General features: G+C 43.1%; 1 protein-coding gene across 5 annotated transcripts in view; it reads left to right on the top strand.

Moving 5' to 3' along the window:
- The window catches only part of LOC144092521 (glutamate receptor ionotropic, NMDA 2C-like), a 35,962-nt gene extending 19,960 nt beyond the window's left edge, over positions 1–16,002 (top strand). For 4 of the 5 annotated variants that reach the window (XM_077625374.1, XM_077625376.1, XM_077625377.1 and 1 more), the window contains 10 exons: positions 1,024–1,138; positions 3,555–3,766; positions 5,016–5,184; positions 7,273–7,426; positions 7,580–7,705; positions 8,503–8,732; positions 9,880–10,115; positions 11,256–11,443; positions 11,612–11,844; positions 12,384–16,002. In XM_077625374.1, the coding sequence (XP_077481500.1) occupies positions 1,024–1,138; positions 3,555–3,766; positions 5,016–5,184; positions 7,273–7,426; positions 7,580–7,705; positions 8,503–8,732; positions 9,880–10,115; positions 11,256–11,443; positions 11,612–11,844; positions 12,384–13,898 (3,178 nt within the window). In that variant the 3' untranslated portion in view covers positions 13,899–16,002. The remainder of the gene's footprint in view (positions 1–1,023; positions 1,139–3,554; positions 3,767–5,015; positions 5,185–7,272; positions 7,427–7,579; positions 7,706–8,502; positions 8,733–9,879; positions 10,116–11,255; positions 11,444–11,611; positions 11,845–12,383) is intronic. The other variant, XM_077625378.1, reaches the window with a different exon arrangement.
- The last annotated feature ends 5,719 nt before the right edge of the window (positions 16,003–21,721 follow it).

Here is a 21,721-nt window from a genome sequence, read left to right as displayed (position 1 = left end):
CATGCACGAAACTGCAAGGTGACAAAGACGAAACGCCGAAACGCAAGACAATGCGGCCGATAAGGTCATTTATTTCAAAATAGAGGAAAGATGAACAGATAAAACGCTAAACAAAAATGATTTTAACGTCTATGAATAAAGCGAATGAAATGTGATCTATAGAGTATCTCAGAAATACCACATGCGATGATTTTTTAAAAGATTTTCCCTTCAAAGTAACGCATTTGTACTCCCTATTAAAACCATGAATTTGAAGGTGAAAATTGCGAATCAGGGGGCGTCTTATATGAGAGAAATTGACAAATTCAACGATTTTAAGGCCATTTTAAGGGTGCGGCTTATACGTGGAAGCGGCTAATATGCGAGAAAATACGTTTTTGATTTTTATTTCATTATGTTTTAAGTTTTGCCTGTTGTATCAAATAATGAACATTTTGGTATTTGCATTAAAATAGAAATGTACGATTTTAAGGCAATTTTAAGGATACGGCTTATACGTGAGAAAATACAGTATGTGATGAGCATGCAGCTCATGTTGAAGTGTCCATGTTGATGTTCAATTAGACAGACGGAAGCATTTCCTTTTTTTTTTAAATTTCAGCCCGTGCTTGAATAGCCCCAATTATTACAATCGTCTTTTTCTAGTAAGTGTGTTTTATTTATCTATTCACTTATTTTCCGAATCCTCCGACTCAAGAGTCATTCTTTTTTTTTTTCCTGCCCGTGGCCTAACATGCAAATTAACCTTGATTTATTATTCAAGCGCCAATCCGTCAATGCCGTATCGCGTCGTACGAACGCCGTATCACAAACGGCGGAAATGGGCGCCGTCGGAACAACACCGGCGGCCTCCTATTATTCCCTAATGAGTTACTCGGCATTAGATTGAAGCCTCCTGGGGGAACGGCAGGTTTAATTAGAAAGCGTTGATTGCGAGCGTGCAAATGGGTATGCAAATTTCATTGTGATATGCGCTCAAAGTTTTGGGGATTGCAAGTAAGACCCTCGTGTGACTTTGTGTAGGCACATGCTGAACGTGACCTGGGAGAAAAAGGACCTGTCGTTCAACGCTCGTGGATTCCTCGCCAACCCCGCCATGGTTATAGTCGCTCTGGACCGGGAGAGGATGTGGGACAAGGTAGGTGGGAGGCGGAAATTTGGCTTTCCTATTGTAAGATAATTCAAGTTGACATACCTCGGCCAATTGGTCCCCTTATTAATGATTGCTATTCCCCGTTTTTTAGCGATAATAAATCGTACAAACACAACCTGGCACATATTTACTCACATAGGGCGCACGAAAAAGCCTATGATTTTCCCCAAAGTGGACAGGGTGCCCAATCAGTATGCACTAAATTCAAGATTCTGCTGTATGACGCTGACAGCTGGACTGTGTGGGTAGGGGTACTTGCTTGCTGACATGATATATTTATTTAGTGAGGCGGACTATGCATTTGCATATCATGCTTTTGACAGTCGACGATGATATTTTCGACTGCTACCGGTGACCGAGACGATCCAGATTATAGCCGAAATGAGATCGGATTTACAAAAAAAACGTACTTTAAAAAAAAAAAGTTTTCCGTACAAAAGTTGATATACGCCGTACACAATTTGAAATGATCAACAAACGTATCAAACGCGGGAAAAACGTATAAGTTGACAGGTAGGTTATTTAGGTAAACACTTACTTTATTTTTATTTTTCTTGTCCAAAAGTTGTTATACGGTGTACACAATTTGAAATGATCAAAAAACATATAAAATATGGGAAAAACGTATAAGTTGACAGGTAGGTTATTTAGGTAAAAACGTACTTTAATTTTTTTTCTTGTCCAAAAGTTGATATACGCCGTACACAATTTGAAATGATCAACAAACTTATCAAATGCGGGAAAAACATATAAGTTGACAGGTAGGTTATTTAGGTAAAAACTCTATTTTTTTTCTGTCAAAAAGTTGTTATGTGGTGTACACAATTTGAAATGATAAAAAAAACATATAAAATATGGGAAAAACATATAAGTTGACAGGTAGGTTATTTAGGTAAAAACATACTTTAATTTGTTTTCTTGTCCAAAAGTTGTTATATGGCGTACACAATTTGAAATGATCAAAAAACATATCAAATATGGGAAAAACGTATAAGTTGACAGGTAGGTTATTTAGGTAAAAACGTACTTTAATTTTTTTTCTTGTCCAAAAGTTGATATACGCCGTACACAATTTGAAATGATCAACAAACTTATCAAATGCGGGAAAAACATATAAGTTGACAGGTAGGTTATTTAGGTAAAAACTCTATTTTTTTTCTGTCAAAAAGTTGTTATATGGTGTACACAATTTGAAATGATAAAAAAAACATATAAAATATGGGAAAAACATATAAGTTGACAGGTAGGTTATTTAGGTAAAAACATACTTTAATTTGTTTTCTTGTCCAAAAGTTGTTATATGGCGTACACAATTTGAAATGATCAAAAAACATATCAAATATGGGAAAAACGTATAAGTTGACAGGTAGGTTATTTAGGTAAAAACGTACTTTAATTTTTTTTCTTGTCCAAAAGTTGATATACGCCGTACACAATTTGAAATGATCAACAAACTTATCAAATGCGGGAAAAACATATAAGTTGACAGGTAGGTTATTTAGGTAAAAACTCTATTTTTTTTCTGTCAAAAAGTTGTTATATGGTGTACACAATTTGAAATGATCAAAAAACATATAAAATATGGGAAAAACATATAAGTTGACAGGTAGGTTATTTAGGTAAAAACATACTTTAATTTGTTTTCTTGTCCAAAAGTTGTTATATGGCGTACACAATTTGAAATGATCAAAAAACATATCAAATATGGGAAAAACTTATAAGTTGACAGGTAGGTTATTTAGGTAAAAACTCACTTTTAATTTTTTTTCCCCGTCAAAAAGTTGTTATACGGCGTACACAATTAGAAATGATCAAAAAACATATAAAATATGGGAAAAACATATAAGTTGACAGGTAGGTTATTTAGGTAAAAACGTACTTTAATTTTTTTTCCCCTTCCAAAAGTTGTTATACGGCGTACACAATTTGAAATGATCAAAAAAACTTATAAAAATGGGAAAAACGTCCAAGTTGACATGTATGAGTTAATCCATTAAATATCCTAGATTTCCTTGCAGTGCGAGTTTGAAATGTAATCTCACCTGCACTTGAAATCCTTTTATTTCCGCTTTGGAGGAAACCTCATTCGTCAATGTCACCGGACCAAACTAGCCTCTACCGTGTGTGGACGAACATCCACAGCACCCTTGCGTGTACTAAGTGTATTTCGTCTCGGCTTTGCTCCTTCTCGTCCCCGATTTGAGCATGAAATGAACGACGTTCCGATTTTTTTTTCTCCATTTTTCTTTCTCTGCCGTGGTGAGCAACGCTGCAAGAAAATAGGGAGCAGGACAATTTCGCTGTCGGATTTGACACGCAGGAATGATAGCGCTTCACGTATTCCGCCTAGCAACAAGTGAGCAGAAGCGATTTAAGACTCACGTGTCCACTCCCCTCGCAGGTTGGCACCTATAGGCGGGGCATATTGCAGGCGCGTTACCCCGTGTGGCCACGCTACGGCAACTTCCTGGAACACGTGACGGACGACCGCCACCTGACCGTGGCCACTCTGGAGGAGCACCCCTTCGTCATCGTGGAAAACGTGGACCCGGGTACGGGCACTTGTGTTCGCAACACGGTGCCTTGCAGGCGACAGTCCAATCACTCTGAGAGGTACACGCCCCCCCCACCCCCCCCCACCCTCCACCGCGGACTCTGGCGCCAACGTGTCGCTCGATGCCGAGAAGAGACGTTTTGATTCGTTTGCAAGGTCAAGCCGTCGAGCTCGCTTGTTTGTTTCGCTGATCAAAAAGCTCGACAGACGAATCTAAATTTGGCAATTTGATGCAAATGAGATGCGCCGAGCTCTCGTTTGGAGAACTTCTGCCTCTTAGGAGTCAATATGCCAGCAATCTTTGTGTACAGGACCAAGATAGGGCGCCAAACTAAAAAAATAAGTCATATGTTTCATAAACAAATAGCCTTGCCTGTGAGAATGTACTTGCTTAAGAGGTAGTACTTCAAAAATACTCCTGGACATGGTCATTGGACATTTAGCAATAATAGATACAACTAATATATAATGTTTGTTTTTTGGTTTTTCTTCATTCATTCATTTTTTTTAACCGCTTATCTTCAAAAAAGGTGGCCAGCCAATGACAGTGCACAAGGAGACAAAGGACTACCAATCATAGCTAGGGGCAATTCAGTGTTCATTCGTTTTTTGGGGTTTATTTATATATTTATATAATTATATATAATATGTATTTATTTTTTTATTACGTTTTTTATTACCTATTTATTTATGTCTAAAATGTAATTTTCTGTCTGTATTCTCACCCTCTTGCTACCGTGACAATGACATTTCCCAAATACGGGATGCATAAAGTTATTTAATCTAATCCTAATCTAATCTAATCTAGTCTAACCTAACCTAATCTAGTCTAACCTAATCTAGTCTAACCTAATCTAGTCTAACCTAATCTAGTCTAATCTAATCTAGTCTAACCTAATCTAGTCTATTCTAGTCTAACCTAATCTAGTCTAATCTAATCTAGTCTAATCTAGTTTAAACACTAGCCTATCGCATGTTTTTGGGATGTGGGAGGACCCGGAGTACCCAGAGAAAACCCACACAACCATGCAAGCTCCACACAGTGAGGACCGACCTGGGATCGAACACTCGACCCCAGAACTGTGAGGCCGAGGCGCAAACCACCCCTCCACTGGCCGCCATTTTTATTTTTTCTGATAATTTTTCTTAAAAATCCCTCCCAAAAATACAATTTATACCTTCACTGCGTTTTTTTTTTTTTAAAACTCTGGAGTTAATATCTGCCACGGATGGTATTGAAAAGGCAAATACTGGACGTAATTTGTTATTGAAGTGTAAATATTAGTATTTTTTTCTGGTCCTCCTCAGCATTATCGGCCATTCCGAGTCCTACACCAAGCTGTGCTGCAAGGGGTTCTGCATCGATATCCTGAAGAAGCTCTCCCGCACCATCAAATTCTCTTACGACCTCTACTTGGTCACCAACGGCAAGCACGGCAAGTTGGTACGCGGCACTTGGAACGGCATGATCGGCGAGGTAAGCAATTTCACAGAGGAAGTTTGCCAGAGACTTTGAAAGTTGAAAGCATTATGAAGAAAAAAAAGGGCTGCAGGTTCCTGGATTGTTGTTGCTCTCTTTCACCTCGGGGCAAAACAAGCGTTTGCATCTTTAATTTGGCTTGCAGTCACAAGAAAACAGACTCAAAAGCTTCTGTTTGGGGAGCTTTAGGATTCCTTGAAGTGACAAAACAATATTATTCGTTATTATCAGCCGGTTTTAACAATGAATAATGACATCACTTAAAAAAAATCTGCATATTTCACCCTCTTTTGCAACAAATTTGAATTTGCCCTTCAAACCAAAATGACCAAACTTTCTGTTTATTTACCTCTATTTGCTAATTTAATGCCCATTGCATAAAATACATTATTATTTTAAAGCAAATACCAAAATGATCATTATTTGATACAACAGGCAAAACTTAAAACATAACAAAAAACGAAAAAAAACTATTTTTTCGCATATTACCCACTTCCACATATAAGCCGCACCCTTAAAATTGCCTTAAAATCGTTGAATTTTTCAATTTCTCACGTATAAGCCGCCCACTGATTCTCAATTTTCACCTCAATATTCATGATTTTAATACGGAATACAAATGTGTTACTTTGAAGGGAAAATCTTAAGAAAAATCATCGCATGTGGTATTTCTGAGATACTCTATAGATCACATTTCATTCACTTTATTCACAGACGTCAAAATCAATTTTGTTTAGCGTTTTACCTGTTTATCTTTCCTCTATTTTGAAATAAATGACCTTATCGGCCACGTTGTCTTGCGTTACGCCGTTTCGTCATTGTCACCTTGCAATTTCGTGCATGTCAAGTCTAATTTGTGCGCATATAAGCCATACCCTCGATTCAGTCATCATTATTTTGAGCACCAAACACTCCGTATATGCCAGAAAATACGGTAATAAGAGTGCACAAAAGTGTAAGTGGATGATTCTCCTAATTATTTATTACTGATTACATTTCAGGCCACACCAATCAGTTCACCAAAAGATTGACCGTTACATTTTTACCAACGTTGTTTACCATAAAATAAGATACAAGGCAGAGCAAATGAATATTTTCACACGTTAAACCCCACCCGATTGATAACGAAGCACCGAATCGTGCGTTATTTTCCGCCCTTCTCCACGCTATAACCGGCGAATGGCTCCCAACGCACACCTGCCTCGCCGCGCTGTCGTCTCTTTGATGGACTTTTAAGTGGGTCAGTGGTGTGACAGCATGCTCACCCACACCCACACATACCCACACGTGGTCCAGCACACACACTCCCGCATATGGGCCACATCAAACAGCTGCATGTGAGAGCGAGCAGGTGTTTTTCTAGAGAACTTTGCATGTGCACCTGCTCCAAATATGGACGCTAGGCTGCTTTGTGGGTGTGTGTGGAGGGGGTGTCCATGTGTGTGTATGTGCTAGCTTTTGGTAATCACACAAAGTTGATGCTGAAGAATAGACATAACAGTGAATTGTGCCTCGTGTCGTGATTTATTCCAACCAAAGAACAAGAATGGGCGGGACACATATGGGAGGCGATGGCAAAATTCGTGGCCATTGAGCTGAAATCCAAGACACGTTGCGGTGACCGGACGTTTGGTCGACCGGATGTTTGGTAGAACGGACATTTGGTAGAATGGACGTTTGGTAGAATGGACGTTTGGTCGGCGGGTTCGCTCGCTGTCAAATTATGACAGAGTTTACTGTTGATATTTTGATATTAGATATTTGGAGGACACCAATGTCTTTTTTTGAGAGGCAGGTTGAAGAAACTGTTTTTAACATTGCTTTATGAAATAGGAGTAATGACCTCGGATCTCCTTCAATGGAGAATACCAACAATTTTGACTGGTGGGAGGAGTCACGACTATTCATCAAGACAAAGAAAAACAAACTTGATATGACTCGTGAGGGTATGGAGGGAAAACAATTGATCGCATTAGCATAAAGTCCTCAAAAATCAAAAATGGCAACGGCCTGACAACTCCTATAAAAACCATATTTACATCCGCAACGATTCGCATATTTACATCCGCAAATGTGTCCATTCAGGTGTTTTACAGACGTGCCGACATGGCCATCGGCTCACTCACCATAAACGAGGAACGCTCCGAGATCATCGACTTCTCCGTTCCTTTCGTGGAGACGGGAATCAGCGTCATGGTCGCCCGCAGCAACGGCACCGTCTCCCCATCCGCCTTCCTCGGTGAGGACGTGGGCATCCCGGGATGGCCTACTTTTGAAAACCGCCACCTCCTGGGGAATCTTCCCAGCAAGCTTTTATCCCACCCCTCGCAAATTCCCCACTTTACGAACGGCGAATTGACGAATCATTTTCCACCTTTTGCTCCTCCCCCAGAGCCTTACAGTCCGGCCGTCTGGGTTATGATGTTCGTCATGTGCCTGACCGTGGTGGCCATCACCGTGTTCGTGTTCGAATACTTCAGTCCAGTCGGGTACAACCGCAGCCTGGTCAGCGCCAAAGGTGAGCCCGAAGAAAGAAAAAAAAATCCCCGGCCCGATTCGGCTTACTTCCGAACCGGGTCGCTCGCCGGCAGCTCATCAATCCCGCCGCGCACTTTTGACAGAAAGCGTTCGCTTCCACGGGTCCGAAAGGTCACTCCCTCATTTTTTAATTAGTCTTCGTCAGCGCAGTAATCGAAGCTAAGACGGATGACGACGGCGACTCCCGCTCGGTTCGCGACGTGACGGTAAGTGAGAAACAGCCTTTTTTTTCGTCAGAGGTTTAAGACAGATAATTTGAAGACCTGTTTTGGGCAAGCGGACGGTTTCTCTTATTTTTTTAATTAGACCAGGGGTGTCAAACTCATTTTCGTGACGGGCCACGTCGTAATTTCAATTCCATCCATCCGTTATGTGTTCCAACCAGGCTGCCAAAATTCATCGATGAATGAATTGACAGCTTTTCCGATCGTGCTGATCATTTTTGGACATTTAAATTAGTACAAATCTTCTGCGATTATTGATTTACAAGCAAGGGGGCTCGGCGAAGCTTGTAAATCACACTTGGAGAAGGTGAAGAAATTCAATCAGGATCCGACAGCCGTTTCTGTCCACCATAAAAAAATTCAACTTTCTACGTTGCACGGTTTGGACAAACGTAGCGAGAGAATCTTAACATACACCCATAAAACACAGGCAATATTCCCTGAATTTGATCATAAAACAGAAACCACTCATCATTGACTTTCTAAGGCCGTACAAATTGAAGCGGGGGGCCGTCAGATCGATTCGAAAAATAGAATTTGGGTTGTCTTGCAGATCCAGGTGGCCCGACCTTCACCATCGGAAAGTCGGTGTGGTTGCTGTGGGGGATCGTGTTCAACAACTCGGTGCCCATCGAGAACCCCAAGGGAACCACCAGCAAGATCATGGTCCTCATCTGGGCCTTCTTCGCCGTCATTTTCCTGGCCTCGTACACCGCCAACCTGGCCGCCTTCATGATCCAAGAGCAATACATCGACACTGTGTCGGGGCTATCTGACAAGAAGGTGAGATCTTTGGAAGGCTTGAAGGCGCGGAGGCCTTGACGTGGGTCAAATGGCGGTCTTTTGGGAGCCCTGTTTGTCCGTCGATATTCCAGTATTCCAATCAAATCTGGGCCTGTTCAGACCCTTCAAAATGCATTTGAGCTGTTCGGACCGAGACCATATCGGATTGGATTGGATTGGATAACTTTATTCATCCCGTATTCGGGAAATTTCATTGTCACAGTAGCAAGAAGGTGAGGATGCAGCAATAGGAAAGGCAGTTTAGACATAAATAGATAGGTAATAAGTAAGTTAATAAACAAATACATGAATAAATGTAGAAATAAATAAGCGTGTTGCTGAAATATATATACATGTACACACGTGTACATACACATAAATACATACCTACACATACACCTACATATATATAAGCACATATATACACATACATACACATAGATGTACATGCATGCTTACGGTAGGTCTTAACACACATTTGTTTTGTTAAAGAGCCTGACAGCTGTTCAGACGAGAGCCATCCAGTTTAAATCTGGATTTTGGCTGCCAGTCTGAACAAAGCCTTAGTCTTAGTCCTTGTTCATTAGTTCTTGCGTCCTAAACCTTGGAACGATCACGCCAGCGCCAAAGAAGCTCAATTTCATTGAGCCCAACAGTAAATATCGGAGCATGACATTTTCCCGATACATTTGAAGGTCATCGAAATCCATTTGAAAAATACTGCACACTTTGAAATGTTACCAAAATCTCAAGCGACATTATACTGTTCAGGGTCCACCAATAAACATTCCTATTAGTCGCTGTACTATAAAGTAAAGCCATTTACGATACCATCACGTTCCCATTTCTCCGAGCAAAATATGATTGTTTAAAAAAACGGTCTGTTGACCTATTGATAGCCCCGCAGTCCCTTAATAGCCGAACCGCGCTTATTCTTGTCGGCCATGGAGTCTTGATGCCTTAAAAAAAATAGAAAGACAATCTAAAATAGGATTAAAGTGCCTTATCTGTTCCCCCCCTTCCTTCGCTCCACGTCAGCCTTTATTCTTCCTCAGAATCCCTCCCGGCTTCACCCTCATTTCCATTGTTTTTGACTCGTACTCACGCATTCCTTATTGTTTTTTTCCCCAACTCCCGCTCCCGTCAGTCCCTGTTCTTTCCTCCCCGCTGGTCCTTTTTCTTCCCGTGGCCCCGTCATCACGTTTCCTTGGTCTCCCCGCAGTTCCAGAAGCCGCACGAGCACTACCCCCCCTTCCGCTTCGGGACGGTCCCCAACGGCAGCACCGAACGGAACATCCGCAGCAACTATCCCGACATGCACACTCACATGACGAAGTACAACCAAAAAGGAGTGGAGGAGGCGCTCAACAGCCTCAAAACGGGGTACGCTCTTTTCCTTATTTTTCCTCCCGTCGTCTTGCACAAAAGACTTATTTTTAAATTGCCCTCTTCCACTTGACGACTAAACGATTGATGGCCCTTTTTTCTTTAGAAGTGCATATTTTAGGAAGGCGCTGGATTATTTTTAGATTAAGAAAAAATACTTCTAGGGCTTCATTTGTATTTCAAAGTGCTGTCTATGTATTGGGCGGGGGGGGGAGTCGGGGCAGATTGAAATGACGGATTGATCAATGTTTTGGAGAGGAATAGTTGGAAATATTTCACAATTTTAATCATTTTTAGTTTCTCTTTTTACTTACCGGGTTTTCTCGCATATTAGTCGCTTCCGCGTATAAGACGCACCCTTAAAATGGCCTTAAAATTGTTGAATTTTACAATTTCTCTTGTATAAGACGCCCCCTAATTCACAATTTTCACCTTCATATTTATGGTTTTAATAGGGAGTTTAAATGTGTACTTTGAAGGGAAAATCTTATAATCGCACGTGGTATTTCTGAGATACTGTTTGAATGAAATTTCATTCGTTGAACTTTATTCATAGTCGTCAAAATAAAATTGTTTAGCGTTTTATCTGTTCATCTTTTCTCAATTTTTAAAGAAATTACCACATCGGCCACATTTTCTTGATTTATGGCGTTTAAACTTTGTCACCTTGCAGTTTCGTGCATGTCAAGTCTAATTTATGCGCATATAAGCCTTACCCTTGATTCGGTCATCTTTTTTTTGTTACAAATGCGTCTTATATGCGAGAAAATACGATACATTGAAATGTACACCGAGAAAATGAATCTCATTTCTCATTCTCAGAATTTTCTCATGGTTTCAAAGCATTTTGGGTACGACATGCCTTAGTAAGTAAGTTAGTTGGTCCTGGTTATTTAATCAAGTATCATTTCTTTGCGTATACGTACTTTTTTTGTCAAATATCAAATGAATAACCTTTGATCGATAAGTCTTCTATCGTTTTTCTCATCAATTCATTCTTCATTCTAAATGTACTCCACCTTATTTCATATATAAAATGCTATTCGGGCCGCTCTGCTAAAATATACTTCTACGCTTTGCCTGGTAACCGCTCTTTAAATTTGTCCAGAAGGCAAACGAGGCCTTTTGTACTTGCAGAAAACTAGACGCGTTCATTTACGACGCGGCCGTGCTCAACTACATGGCGGGCAAAGACGAAGGCTGTAAATTGGTGACCATCGGCAGCGGCAAAGTCTTCGCCACCACCGGCTACGGCATCGCTCTGCAGAAAGAGTCGCGCTGGAAGAGGCTCATCGACCTGGCGCTGCTGCAATTCCTCGGCGACGGTGAGAAAAAGCATTTGTCGTGGCGGCTCCTGGTATAGCATTAATATCCTTCCTTGGTTACAACATCCAGCTGTAAACATTGCGGTTTCCGTACCGCTTTAGTCACACAAACGGACAAGCGAGTGATGGAAGACGTTGATGTTTTGAAAGAGGTCGCTATCATTCCAGGGGACACTCAGCGCCTGGAGACGGTGTGGCTCTCGGGCATCTGCCAGAACGAGAAGAACGAGGTGATGAGCAGCAAGCTGGACATCGACAACATGGCGGGGGTCTTCTACATGCTACTGGTGGCGATGGGCCTCAGCCTGCTGGTGTTCGCCTGGGAGCATCTTCTCTACTGGAAGCTGCGCCATTCGCTACACAAGTCGCACAATTTGGACTTCCTATTGGCCATCAGCCGGGTAAGGCCCGTCGTCCAAGGGTCAATGTTTCGGGTGTTGTAATTAAAAGCACAAAAGAAACACCAATTTAGGTGGTCATTCAGTGTGGAATTTCTTCCAATTGGCACATATTAGCCACTTCTTTGTTAGCATCGCTGTTTTCTGGAATGACTCCGGTCACTCTGCTGGGTAATTACACCATCAGGGTTCTTTATATCAGATTAGCAGCTAAATGGCTATCAGTTCGTTAATCTCTTTCCCTGGGGTCAATTTCAATTCGGCTTCTTTCTTTGGGAAATCTCCCTCTCTCGTGTGTTACCCAGTTTAATATGTGGGAATAATTTAACTGGTAAGTTTAGTGGGCCTAAGCTCACTCCCTGTTTGTAAATCCATCCCGAAGTCCCTAAGTCATCAGTTCCAGTATCGTGCCTGGTTAGCTATCTTGCACAGAAATCGCTAAACCGTCATTGTAAATAGAATTCAAGAATGGCCACATCTGGATTTCTAATGTACTGGTTTGAAAATGAAACCCAGTTCCTGCCGCCGTCCTTCTGTTCCAGGGTATCTACAGTTGCTTCAAGGGGGTGGAGGATCACGGCCGTTTCTCTCACCTGGCCAAACCCGACCTGACCTCCAACTATGCCCAAGCCAACATGTTGAAGATGCTGCGGACCGCCAAGGAGTTGGTCTCCTCCGCAAACGTAGAGAGCTCCCTGGAAAACGCCACCAAGACCATTGAGCATTTCAGCCGGCACGGCGGCGGCATGCCGCTTCGCGTCCCCCACCTCCCTGCCGAAATGGCGCCCGGAGGCTTTGCGTACATCATGGAGAACCACGCCTCCTTCCCCCGGGAAAGCGTTTCCCCTCAGAAGAGCGCGAGCCGGCCCACGCCGCTGCGATTCACGCTCCCCACCCATTCCACTTCTTGTCTGTACGAACGGCCACTTCCCGTCTCCAGCCTCAGCAGTCCACACTTGGCGGTCAGCGAGACGCAACCCGATCAATATCCCCGCCACTACCAGACCACGGGTAGACTCTACGTGGACGCCCGACCTCAATCCAGGTTCATCTCGTGCACCGATCTGCAGCTGCCCGACATCTACACGTCCCATCCCGTCCCCCTGCCCCAAAACCAGAACGCGGAGGCGGGTGTCTACCAGAGGAAACGAAGATCCAAGAGCTTCCAGTGCGGGGATGGCGACGCAGAGCGCAGGAAGTACAAGGCTCACGAGAAGAACCAAATCGGCCTCAGCGAACTGAAAGCCAACAACCTCCAGGGCAACCACGTCTCCGCTCCCAGCGTGGAGAGCGTCTACTCGGTAGAAGGAACATGCCCTCCGGTGGACAACTACAGATCCTGGCCTCCGGAGGACGTCTTACTGGGAGGAAGACGCAGGCGCCGCCGCTCGTCCTTCCTCAAAGCCACGTGGGGGAGCGAGCAAATCCACCAGCTGGACGAATCCCAGTCGTCCCTTTCCAGCCACTCGCCCTCTACGCTTCCCGACCTCTTCCCCTGCCACCTCACGCCGACCGCCAAGGCCCACAACCCGGCCCACCTCCGGAATAACCTGTGCCTGCCGCGGAACCGGGCCTACCTGCACATAAGGGAGGATCACAGAAGGTCCGCCGGGCGTAAAGGCCAACGGCTGAGATATTCGCATTCCACCCACCTGCCGACGTACGGCGAGGCGGTCCAGCACGGCGCCGGTTTCGGCCGGGGAACGGTACGCAGAGCCAGCAGCCTCCTCAGCAGACAATACGCCCACTATCTAAACTCCTATCCCGGGCTACCGCCGTACCAGTCGCCGCTCAACCCGCAGAATCGCTACCAGACCCCGCGCAGTCATCGGGCGACCGGCCCCGTGTGTCAGTTCCTGGCTTGCGGCAGAGGACGGTGCGCGGGGCAACGGGGGCTGCTGTACCAGGATAGCGTCTACGGTGCTTACGGCGTCTACCAGAGCTCTCAGACTGGATCGGACACTCAAGGAAGTCAAGGAGGACTTGGCGGGTCGGCGAGGAGCCCTTGTACGCTCCAACCCTGGAAACGGGTGTCCAGTTTGGAGTCGGAGGTCTGAGCCAAAGAGACCACCGCCAAGGAGAATTAATAAGGAATCACTGTGGAGAACGTTGGCTTTGTGGGTTTCTCAGAAGACCCGGTGTCAAAATAGACCTGCACTGTTTACTCTTTAGGATTAAAAAAAAAACTGTAAGGATGTTTCGTGCGTTTCGTGTGCACCGAATCATCCGCGTGGTTGAAGTATAACCAGAGTTTTCATGCTGTGGCATTCGTGGCGTTGATATTTGACTGTGGATGGGATTCAGACTTTGGTGTCGAGACCACCAGCTGTGGGGGGATGAAAGCATGACATCTTTTCAAACTGTCAGCCAAAAACGAAACGCAAAGAAAGAATGAGCGCCTGAATTTTTCGCGACAGGGTAGTGCTTTTTTTCTAGGATGACATCATCGCTTTGAGACGTCTGCAAGGAGACATCAGGTAACTTGTTTGTAGTGGTGGGCTAGCTATTTTTAGCACAAATAGCACTCGAAATTGTTACTGTCAGAGAAGACAAATGCATGGATCCGTAGCCTTTGTTTTCCGCTTTGATATTATTGTCGACTTTGGCGCGGGTTATCGATCTTGTTCGTTGGGAGGATTTAGCAAATACTGCATGTCCAAGTTGCACTAAACAACATTACAGAAAGACGCCCGGGGAGCATCATGGGAATTGGAGCAGCTTTTTTGTCAAATGACAACCCTAAATCTTAAATGCTAACCTAATTTAAACCATTTCGCCGAATATTCCCCCTACAGCAACTCCCAGTTTTAAACATTTACATTCTCCATTTAAAATAATGTATCGGTCCTATTATAACTAAACCTAATATTAAATTTTACTCGTGTATTGTACGGGAAAACAAAAACAAAAAAACTAAACATATATTGATGCGTCTGCAAGGACCATGCCAACTTTGTACATTTTTGAATACTTTGCACACGATATTAAATGTAAGAATATTCACAATTTTTAAGGGCATACGTCACTACTACAACATTACCAATAGCCTCGGGTTGCCAGGTACCGTATTTTCTCGCATATTAGCCGCATCTGCGTATAAGCCGTACCCTTTAAATTGCCTTAAAATTGTTGAATTTTACAATTTATGTATAAGATACCCCCTAATTCACAATTCTCACCTCCATATTCATGGTTTTAATATGGAGTACAAAGATGTTACTGTATGAATCGAAATGATCGTCTACTGGATCGCACATTCCTATTGGACAAGATGACGTTGCCCTGAGCGAGTAATGCATGTCAAGTCTAATTTGTGCGAATATAAGCCGTACCCTCGAGTCAGTCATCAATTTTTTTAGCAACAAATACGGCTTATATGCGAGAAAATACGGTGCACAAAATCCTCTTTTATCAAGCCGGAAGTTCCCGCTACATAACAAACGTAGCGCCACGGTTGCTTGTTTTTTTTTTGCTAGTGTTGCCAGTCCGTCCCTAAAGAATGACGTTATTGCTCCACCTAGCAGCTAAAGATTCCGATATTTCCCTCAGGGGTTGACAGAGACCAAATAAAAGGGAAAAGAACGAAGCAGAAGGAAATCGGATGACATTTCGCTAGCTAAAAACGAGGCATGTTTCTGGAAGGAACGACGTTACGAAGGCAGTCCACATGATCACAATTTGCAAGAAGGTTTTCTGGACCGCGTTGACCAGCACGAGGTGTCTTAATCACTCAACCATGGGCTCTTCACTGGCTCTTTTGCGGGGCCATAAAACAGCGCAAAAGGGCCTCGTGATACTTATTCTTATTTATTTGGAAGTCTTATATTATTATGAATATAATGTGTGTGATGTGAGTGTCCTTTGTGTAATCTCCTTAGGAATTTATAGTCGCTCACCAATTTTGTACTCACCTGTCCGACACGGTCTAATGTTGGCCTATTTGTTACGATTGTAGCAACACGCGCAGTTTGCCGATTCAGCACGCCTTTTTCCGCTGTTTTGTATTCCGACTTCATCTCTGCTTTTGTTCCGTCACTTCTAATTGCTTAACGAGCGACTTTAAATCAGGTGATTTAAAGATATTATTCTATCTAGACCACCCATCGCCATCACCCTGTAATGAACCACTTAGAGAAATTAAAGAGCCTTTTTGGACGATGACGGATTCGTGTCTATTTTTCGAAATTTCAAAAACGAGATTGTTCATTTTTAGGTTTGAGGTTGGAGTGTTTGGGTGAGACCAAGGCCTAATCTGATACCTCGAATCTGGTTTAAGGACGGAAAAATTGTACGTTGTGATGCCTTCTTTGTCGAAAGCCGCGTTTGACAACAGATTCTTTTGTGAATCTAATCCGTGGCTCAAAATGCGAACAAATTCCAGAAGATAGCAACATGTGGGATGACACTGGTGGAAAGATGTGTTAGCTTAGCCAAAGAGCGCCGATAAATTAAAACAGGGGTGTCACACCGGTCCTCAAAGGGCCGCAGTGGGTGCAGGTTTTCATTCCAACTCAACAAGAGTGTAATCAGTTAATTAAAGTCAGGTGCTACTTATTTTAGAAGACACCTGATTGGTTAAAATATCGGCACTGGATCGGTTGGAACAGAGACCAGGACCCACTGCGGCCCTCGGCGGAATCGGTTTGACACGTGGATTAAAAGAACGAGAGCGATGGGTTGACTTTGAGAAGGGCAGATAAGAAGAGTTTTCACCCAGAGCTCTACGATTGGAGGGAGCGAGATATAGTCGGGAACAGGTGGGGAAGTGAGCGCCACGTCTATTTCTGGGGTCGCGAGACGGGGTGTTAATGAAACGATACTGAATACGAGAGGGAGACGTTTGAGTGGAAATCCCTCTGAAGGTGTCTTTGGCGAAAAGATAGGGTTCGGATCTGTAAGTTTGTTGTCAAAGCCTGGGTTCTTGCAAAAACTGCAATGCACCCAAAATGTTGGGACCAAAGACCAGTTCGCGGTCAAACAAAGATGGTCGTCGATAGCCGTTCAGGATCCGGCGTTCCATTTCCCGACAAAAAGGAACTCAATTGACTCTGTTGCTCTCTGTCCAGGGCTTTTCTTCCAACTCCCCAACGATTGGATCTGACAGACCCATCGAGAACGTTAATGACTTGGCCAATCTCCCGCCGCAATCGTGGCCATCTCGCTAGCGCTCGGCCCGTTCGCGCAGCCCCCGGAACCGGGCCCTGCCTCCCATTCAAAGCCGATTTCAGCGGGCGGGGGAGTCGGAAAGAATGTAATCAAATAAGCGGAACAATAATTATGGAATCTGGAGAAACAGCTCATCCCCCAGCACAACTTTAAATATTAAACGTCCTTTGCAATCTCTAAAATGGCCGGGTGATGACGGATAATATGGGCTGTGGGATATTCGAGCCTGTCGCTGATTTTAATGATTTAAAAGAAGGCTAAGTGACTTATTGCGACCGATTGCGTCTTAATTAACGAATTCAAGCCTTTTATTTTTAGACCAACGCCATGGAAACCTGAAGATTGTGTTGTGATGTTCAGCAGAAAATAAACTGCATCTTGACCTGAGTGACGGCCTGACCTTTCTTCACGCCACCATCTGTATTAGGCCACGCCCTCCAATCTCCAGGTGCCCAATATTGACCTTCAGTTTCAATCTGGTTTCCAGGCAATCCTTCAATCAAAAAGCAAGCTCCACGTAAGAATACTTTTTCTCCCTCCTTCTTAATCTCTTTATATCCCACTCCCACAAATTCATATCTGGCAACTTTTTCCTGTATTTTAAACGACTTTTGATCATTTCAAATTGGGTACGCCGTATAACAACTTTTGTACGGGATGTTTTTTAAGTACGTTTTTTTGTAAAACCGATCCGATTCTACCCATTTTGGCTCTTTTATTTTTACCTAGGTCTACAATGTCTGTGTCTTGTGTCGGTCTTGCTACTGCAACCAACAAATTTCCCGAATACGGGATAAAATAAAATTCTAATCTAATCTAATCCGGTTCATCTCGGTCACTGGTAGCAGACAAAAACGCCATCGTCAACTGCTAACGTTGTCATGCTAAAAACATAATATGCACATGCATATGTCCGCCTTTTCACTATATAAATATAGCACGTCACCAAGCAAATACCCCTACCCACACAGTCAAGCTGTCAGCGTCATACAGCAGAATTTTGAATTTAGTCCACCGACTGATTGGCCACCCCGTCCCCTTTGATAAACATTTTAGGCTTTTAAATGCGCCCTATTTGAGTAAATATGTGCGACGTTGCATTTGTACGTTTTTTTTAACAGGTATGCAAATTCAACAAGACTGTTAAACCTTTCTATATAATATTCACGCATAGTGCCACAAAAAAATGTTTAATTCTTCAGGGTGTACATGGGTCCTACACACCAGATCTTATGGATAAGTCACGGTTCTCCGATTTCTTATCCTCAGCCTAATTGGAATTATTGCTTTTTTTCCTCGCCATACTTGACCAAATACGTAAAGCTCTCACACAGAAATCCGTCCCAAAGGAACGCGGGTTAGAAAATGTCTTCTTTTTTAACCTTCAAACGTACAAAAAAAAAACAATGGAATAGAAGAAAGCAATGCAACGTATCCTGAATTGAGTCCATTTTAGTTTTCGTCCCCGTGGAAATCAATCCGACAGCATCGAGCATTAGAAATTCGAGGTTAGCATTCAAGCGTTCCGCCCAAATCTGGTCGTTTCCACATTTCTTCTCGAGGTCGTTTTGTCCCGTTTTTGTGATGCGACGAATTCCTTCCAAACGGGTTTGCGTTGTGTGTTGAAGACTCGCTAAAAAAAGGTCTCCTGGTCCTCCTTCTGTTTCCCACTCGGTGGTCCAGATGCGAAATCAGGTTGTTTTGGCCACAGGCTGTGCATGCTGTCACATGAAGAAAATAATTCACAAATCATTTCACTAAAAAGAATAAAACCTAAAAATGTATCAATATTAGTTCTAGTGTGCATGACTGAGCTGAGAGAGTTTATTTTTATTTATTTTTAATTATATTCCAATTAAAATGAAGACTATATTTCAATGTTCGTCTATTTTATAAAGAGAATTAATATAATATATTTTTCTACGTGCAACTGAAAACAACAAAATGCCCATGAATTTTTTCAAAAAAGACAATCAAACAAAAAAAATGAATGGTAAAGACGCTCCGATAAAATCAATTAAAGATGAATTCATAAAAATATAACATAAAGGGGTGGAGCTAGAGTTAATCAGCAAAATTACGTTGAACTATCCTCCATAATCCGGTCGCACTTTCCTCCAAAACATTTTAACTGATTTTTACTCCGCGATTTTGAATGTCATCAAACTGTTTACACGAAAGATAAGCATTTTTTATTATCGTTCATGTCATCATCATTAGGATCATTGGAGGGAGGGGCCAATCTTTAGCACCCCCGGGGCTGCGTCGTCCATCATTGGCGCCGGCGGTAATGACCGCAAATGACAGCGGTGATTCATACCAATTGTTTTTTTTTTTTTTTTGCCTTCCGTCTCGGCGACGGAAGATGGAGATTAGTCGCCGCGTGGCAGGATGTTCCTTTTTGTCGTGGAAATGAAAGGCCGTCATCTTTTCCGCGACTCCGGGGAGATTTGGTGGTCCGGGGAGATTTGGGGGTCAACGTGAGTCCTTTTGAAAAAGTCTTCAAACGCTGAAGTGCTTAAAAAAATCCCCCATGTAAATTTAGTTCACGTTAAGGTTTCAAAAAGGAACTTGATGGACGTCAGTGAGGTAAAAAAAAAAGAATAAATAAATAAAAAGGGCTGACAAATGCGGTATGCTAACATGATTCTTTTTCAATCCACTTTCACAGAATCTGTCTTTGTCAAGCACTTCATCCAAAACGTCAACTTTGGCGTCCAAGTTGAAGGAGGGTCAAGTTTGGCATGGTGGGCAGAGCCTGGAAAAAATAATGACACACCCTGAATTGGTGGCTAGCCAATCGTAGGGCATCGGGAGACAAAATAAATAATCACGATCACACTCATACCTAGCAGCAATTCAGCATATAATTAGTCTAGCATGTTTGTTTTTTGGCATGTGGGAGGAAACCGGAATACCCGGAGAAAACCCACACACGAGATCATGCAAACTCCACATAGTCAATAAATGACGAGCAAAAAACTAGCAAAAATGCTAACGGTTTGGCTGAACTCCATCGAAAGAACTGACCTACGTTCCGAACCGAAATTCCGATATGAGCTCAACGAAACGATATTAATTTTCTCTTGACTGTCACAACACGGCTAACAAAGGAGAACATTGTCGTCGGGATCGAACCCTGCACCCCAGACCTGCAAGCCCAACGCACCAACCACTTATCAACCGACATTTAATGCTATTTAATTCCCTGCAATCAGATCCGCCGGCGCTTCCCGTTTGCCTCGACATTTCTCCGAAAGAGCCAATCCCACGGGCCTTCGCGTTCCGGGTTCGAACTTCGCCGTTCACGTCTTGAATCACCCACAAAAAATCAGTTGTTTGACCGTGGCACTTTAAGAAGTGGGACACGTTCACCAGAGGGTGCAAAAGTGTGTAAAAGTAGGCCGGCGGGCTTTTTTTGGAGGTCACAGACAAATTGGAGGTGTCAGCAGACCTTCTAATGACTTTACGCTCCAGATCCCCGTGCCCAATCTTTTCTGCCCCGCAACCCCAAGAACACAAATTGAGACGCGAAACAGCTACAAAATGGACATCATTGTGAACTCCGCCCCCGGGAAATTTAGCGAGAGAACTCGATTTACGACGACAATGTTCTCCTTTGCTAGCCGTGTTGTGACGGTCAAGAAAAAATTAATATCGTTTCGTTGAGCTCATATCGGAATTTCGGTTCGGAAAGTAGGTCAGTTCTTCCGATGGAGTTCAGCCAAACCGTTAGCATTTGTTGCTAGTTTTTCTCTCGTCTGTTATTGATTTGTTTCCCAAATCTGACGCATTATTTTACACCCCGAACTTTTTAAACAACGCAAGGAAAAACGACGGATCGGAGAATCGGGTTTTTTAAAATGAATATGACACAGAAATGTCCTTTTTTCCTTTTTCTTTTGAATAAATGCTAATTTCGACCTAGCGTTTTGCGCCCCTTTGCAATGGGAAAGCACCTACAGGGACGCAATCTGTCCTAACTTGGCGATGATTGACAGCTCGACAGAGACAGATATGCAAAACTGATTGAACTTTTTTTTTTACGTTCCGACGTCCACGTTGACTCTCCAGCAAATTGGCCAATTAGCCTCGAATAACTTGAGGTCGGCCATCTTGACTGTCAATCAGTGCGTAAATTCCTCGTCTTTAGTGATAGGCCGAAATGTTCAACTGTTTTTCCCCCTTTCCTCTTATTGGCCAATCTTATGTCAATCACTTGACCCAGTTTTATTAACGGTCCTTCAAGCAGCGGCCTAAAAAAAGTGGTTATATTAGTTTTAATGATAATTCATTAGGTTTTAAGTCATCTTAGTGTGTTTTGGTTCAATGGTGGTTCTCCAGAGCGGAAGATTTTTTTTAAATTTGCGGGATCTGACAGCTGACAACGTCTTAAGGGCCAAATTACTCCACCTTTTCTGTCAGTTTCTTGTCATTTAATCCGTCGGGGGTAAAAAAAATGGAATAAAATTGTCAAATTTCATGAAGGCAACCCCGTAACATGTCGGCCGGAGATCCTTTTCCTTTGTTTCCATTCAAACCGTTGACGCCGCTGTTGATTAATTCATCGGGCCGAGCTGGAATCCAATTGGGGGGGGCTTGCGAGAGTTCAAAGGTGATTAAAGGCAGTCCATTAAAAATTCCCCCACAAGGAGGCATGAAGGGGAAAATCTCCTTAATGAGAGGAAACGGCTCTTTCTCGTTTTAGAGGAGT

Source organism: Stigmatopora argus, chromosome 18, assembly GCF_051989625.1.
Source record: "Stigmatopora argus isolate UIUO_Sarg chromosome 18, RoL_Sarg_1.0, whole genome shotgun sequence".
In the NCBI taxonomy this organism is placed as follows: Eukaryota; Metazoa; Chordata; class Actinopteri; order Syngnathiformes; family Syngnathidae; genus Stigmatopora; species Stigmatopora argus.
This window is presented reverse-complemented; position numbering and strand designations above follow the sequence as displayed.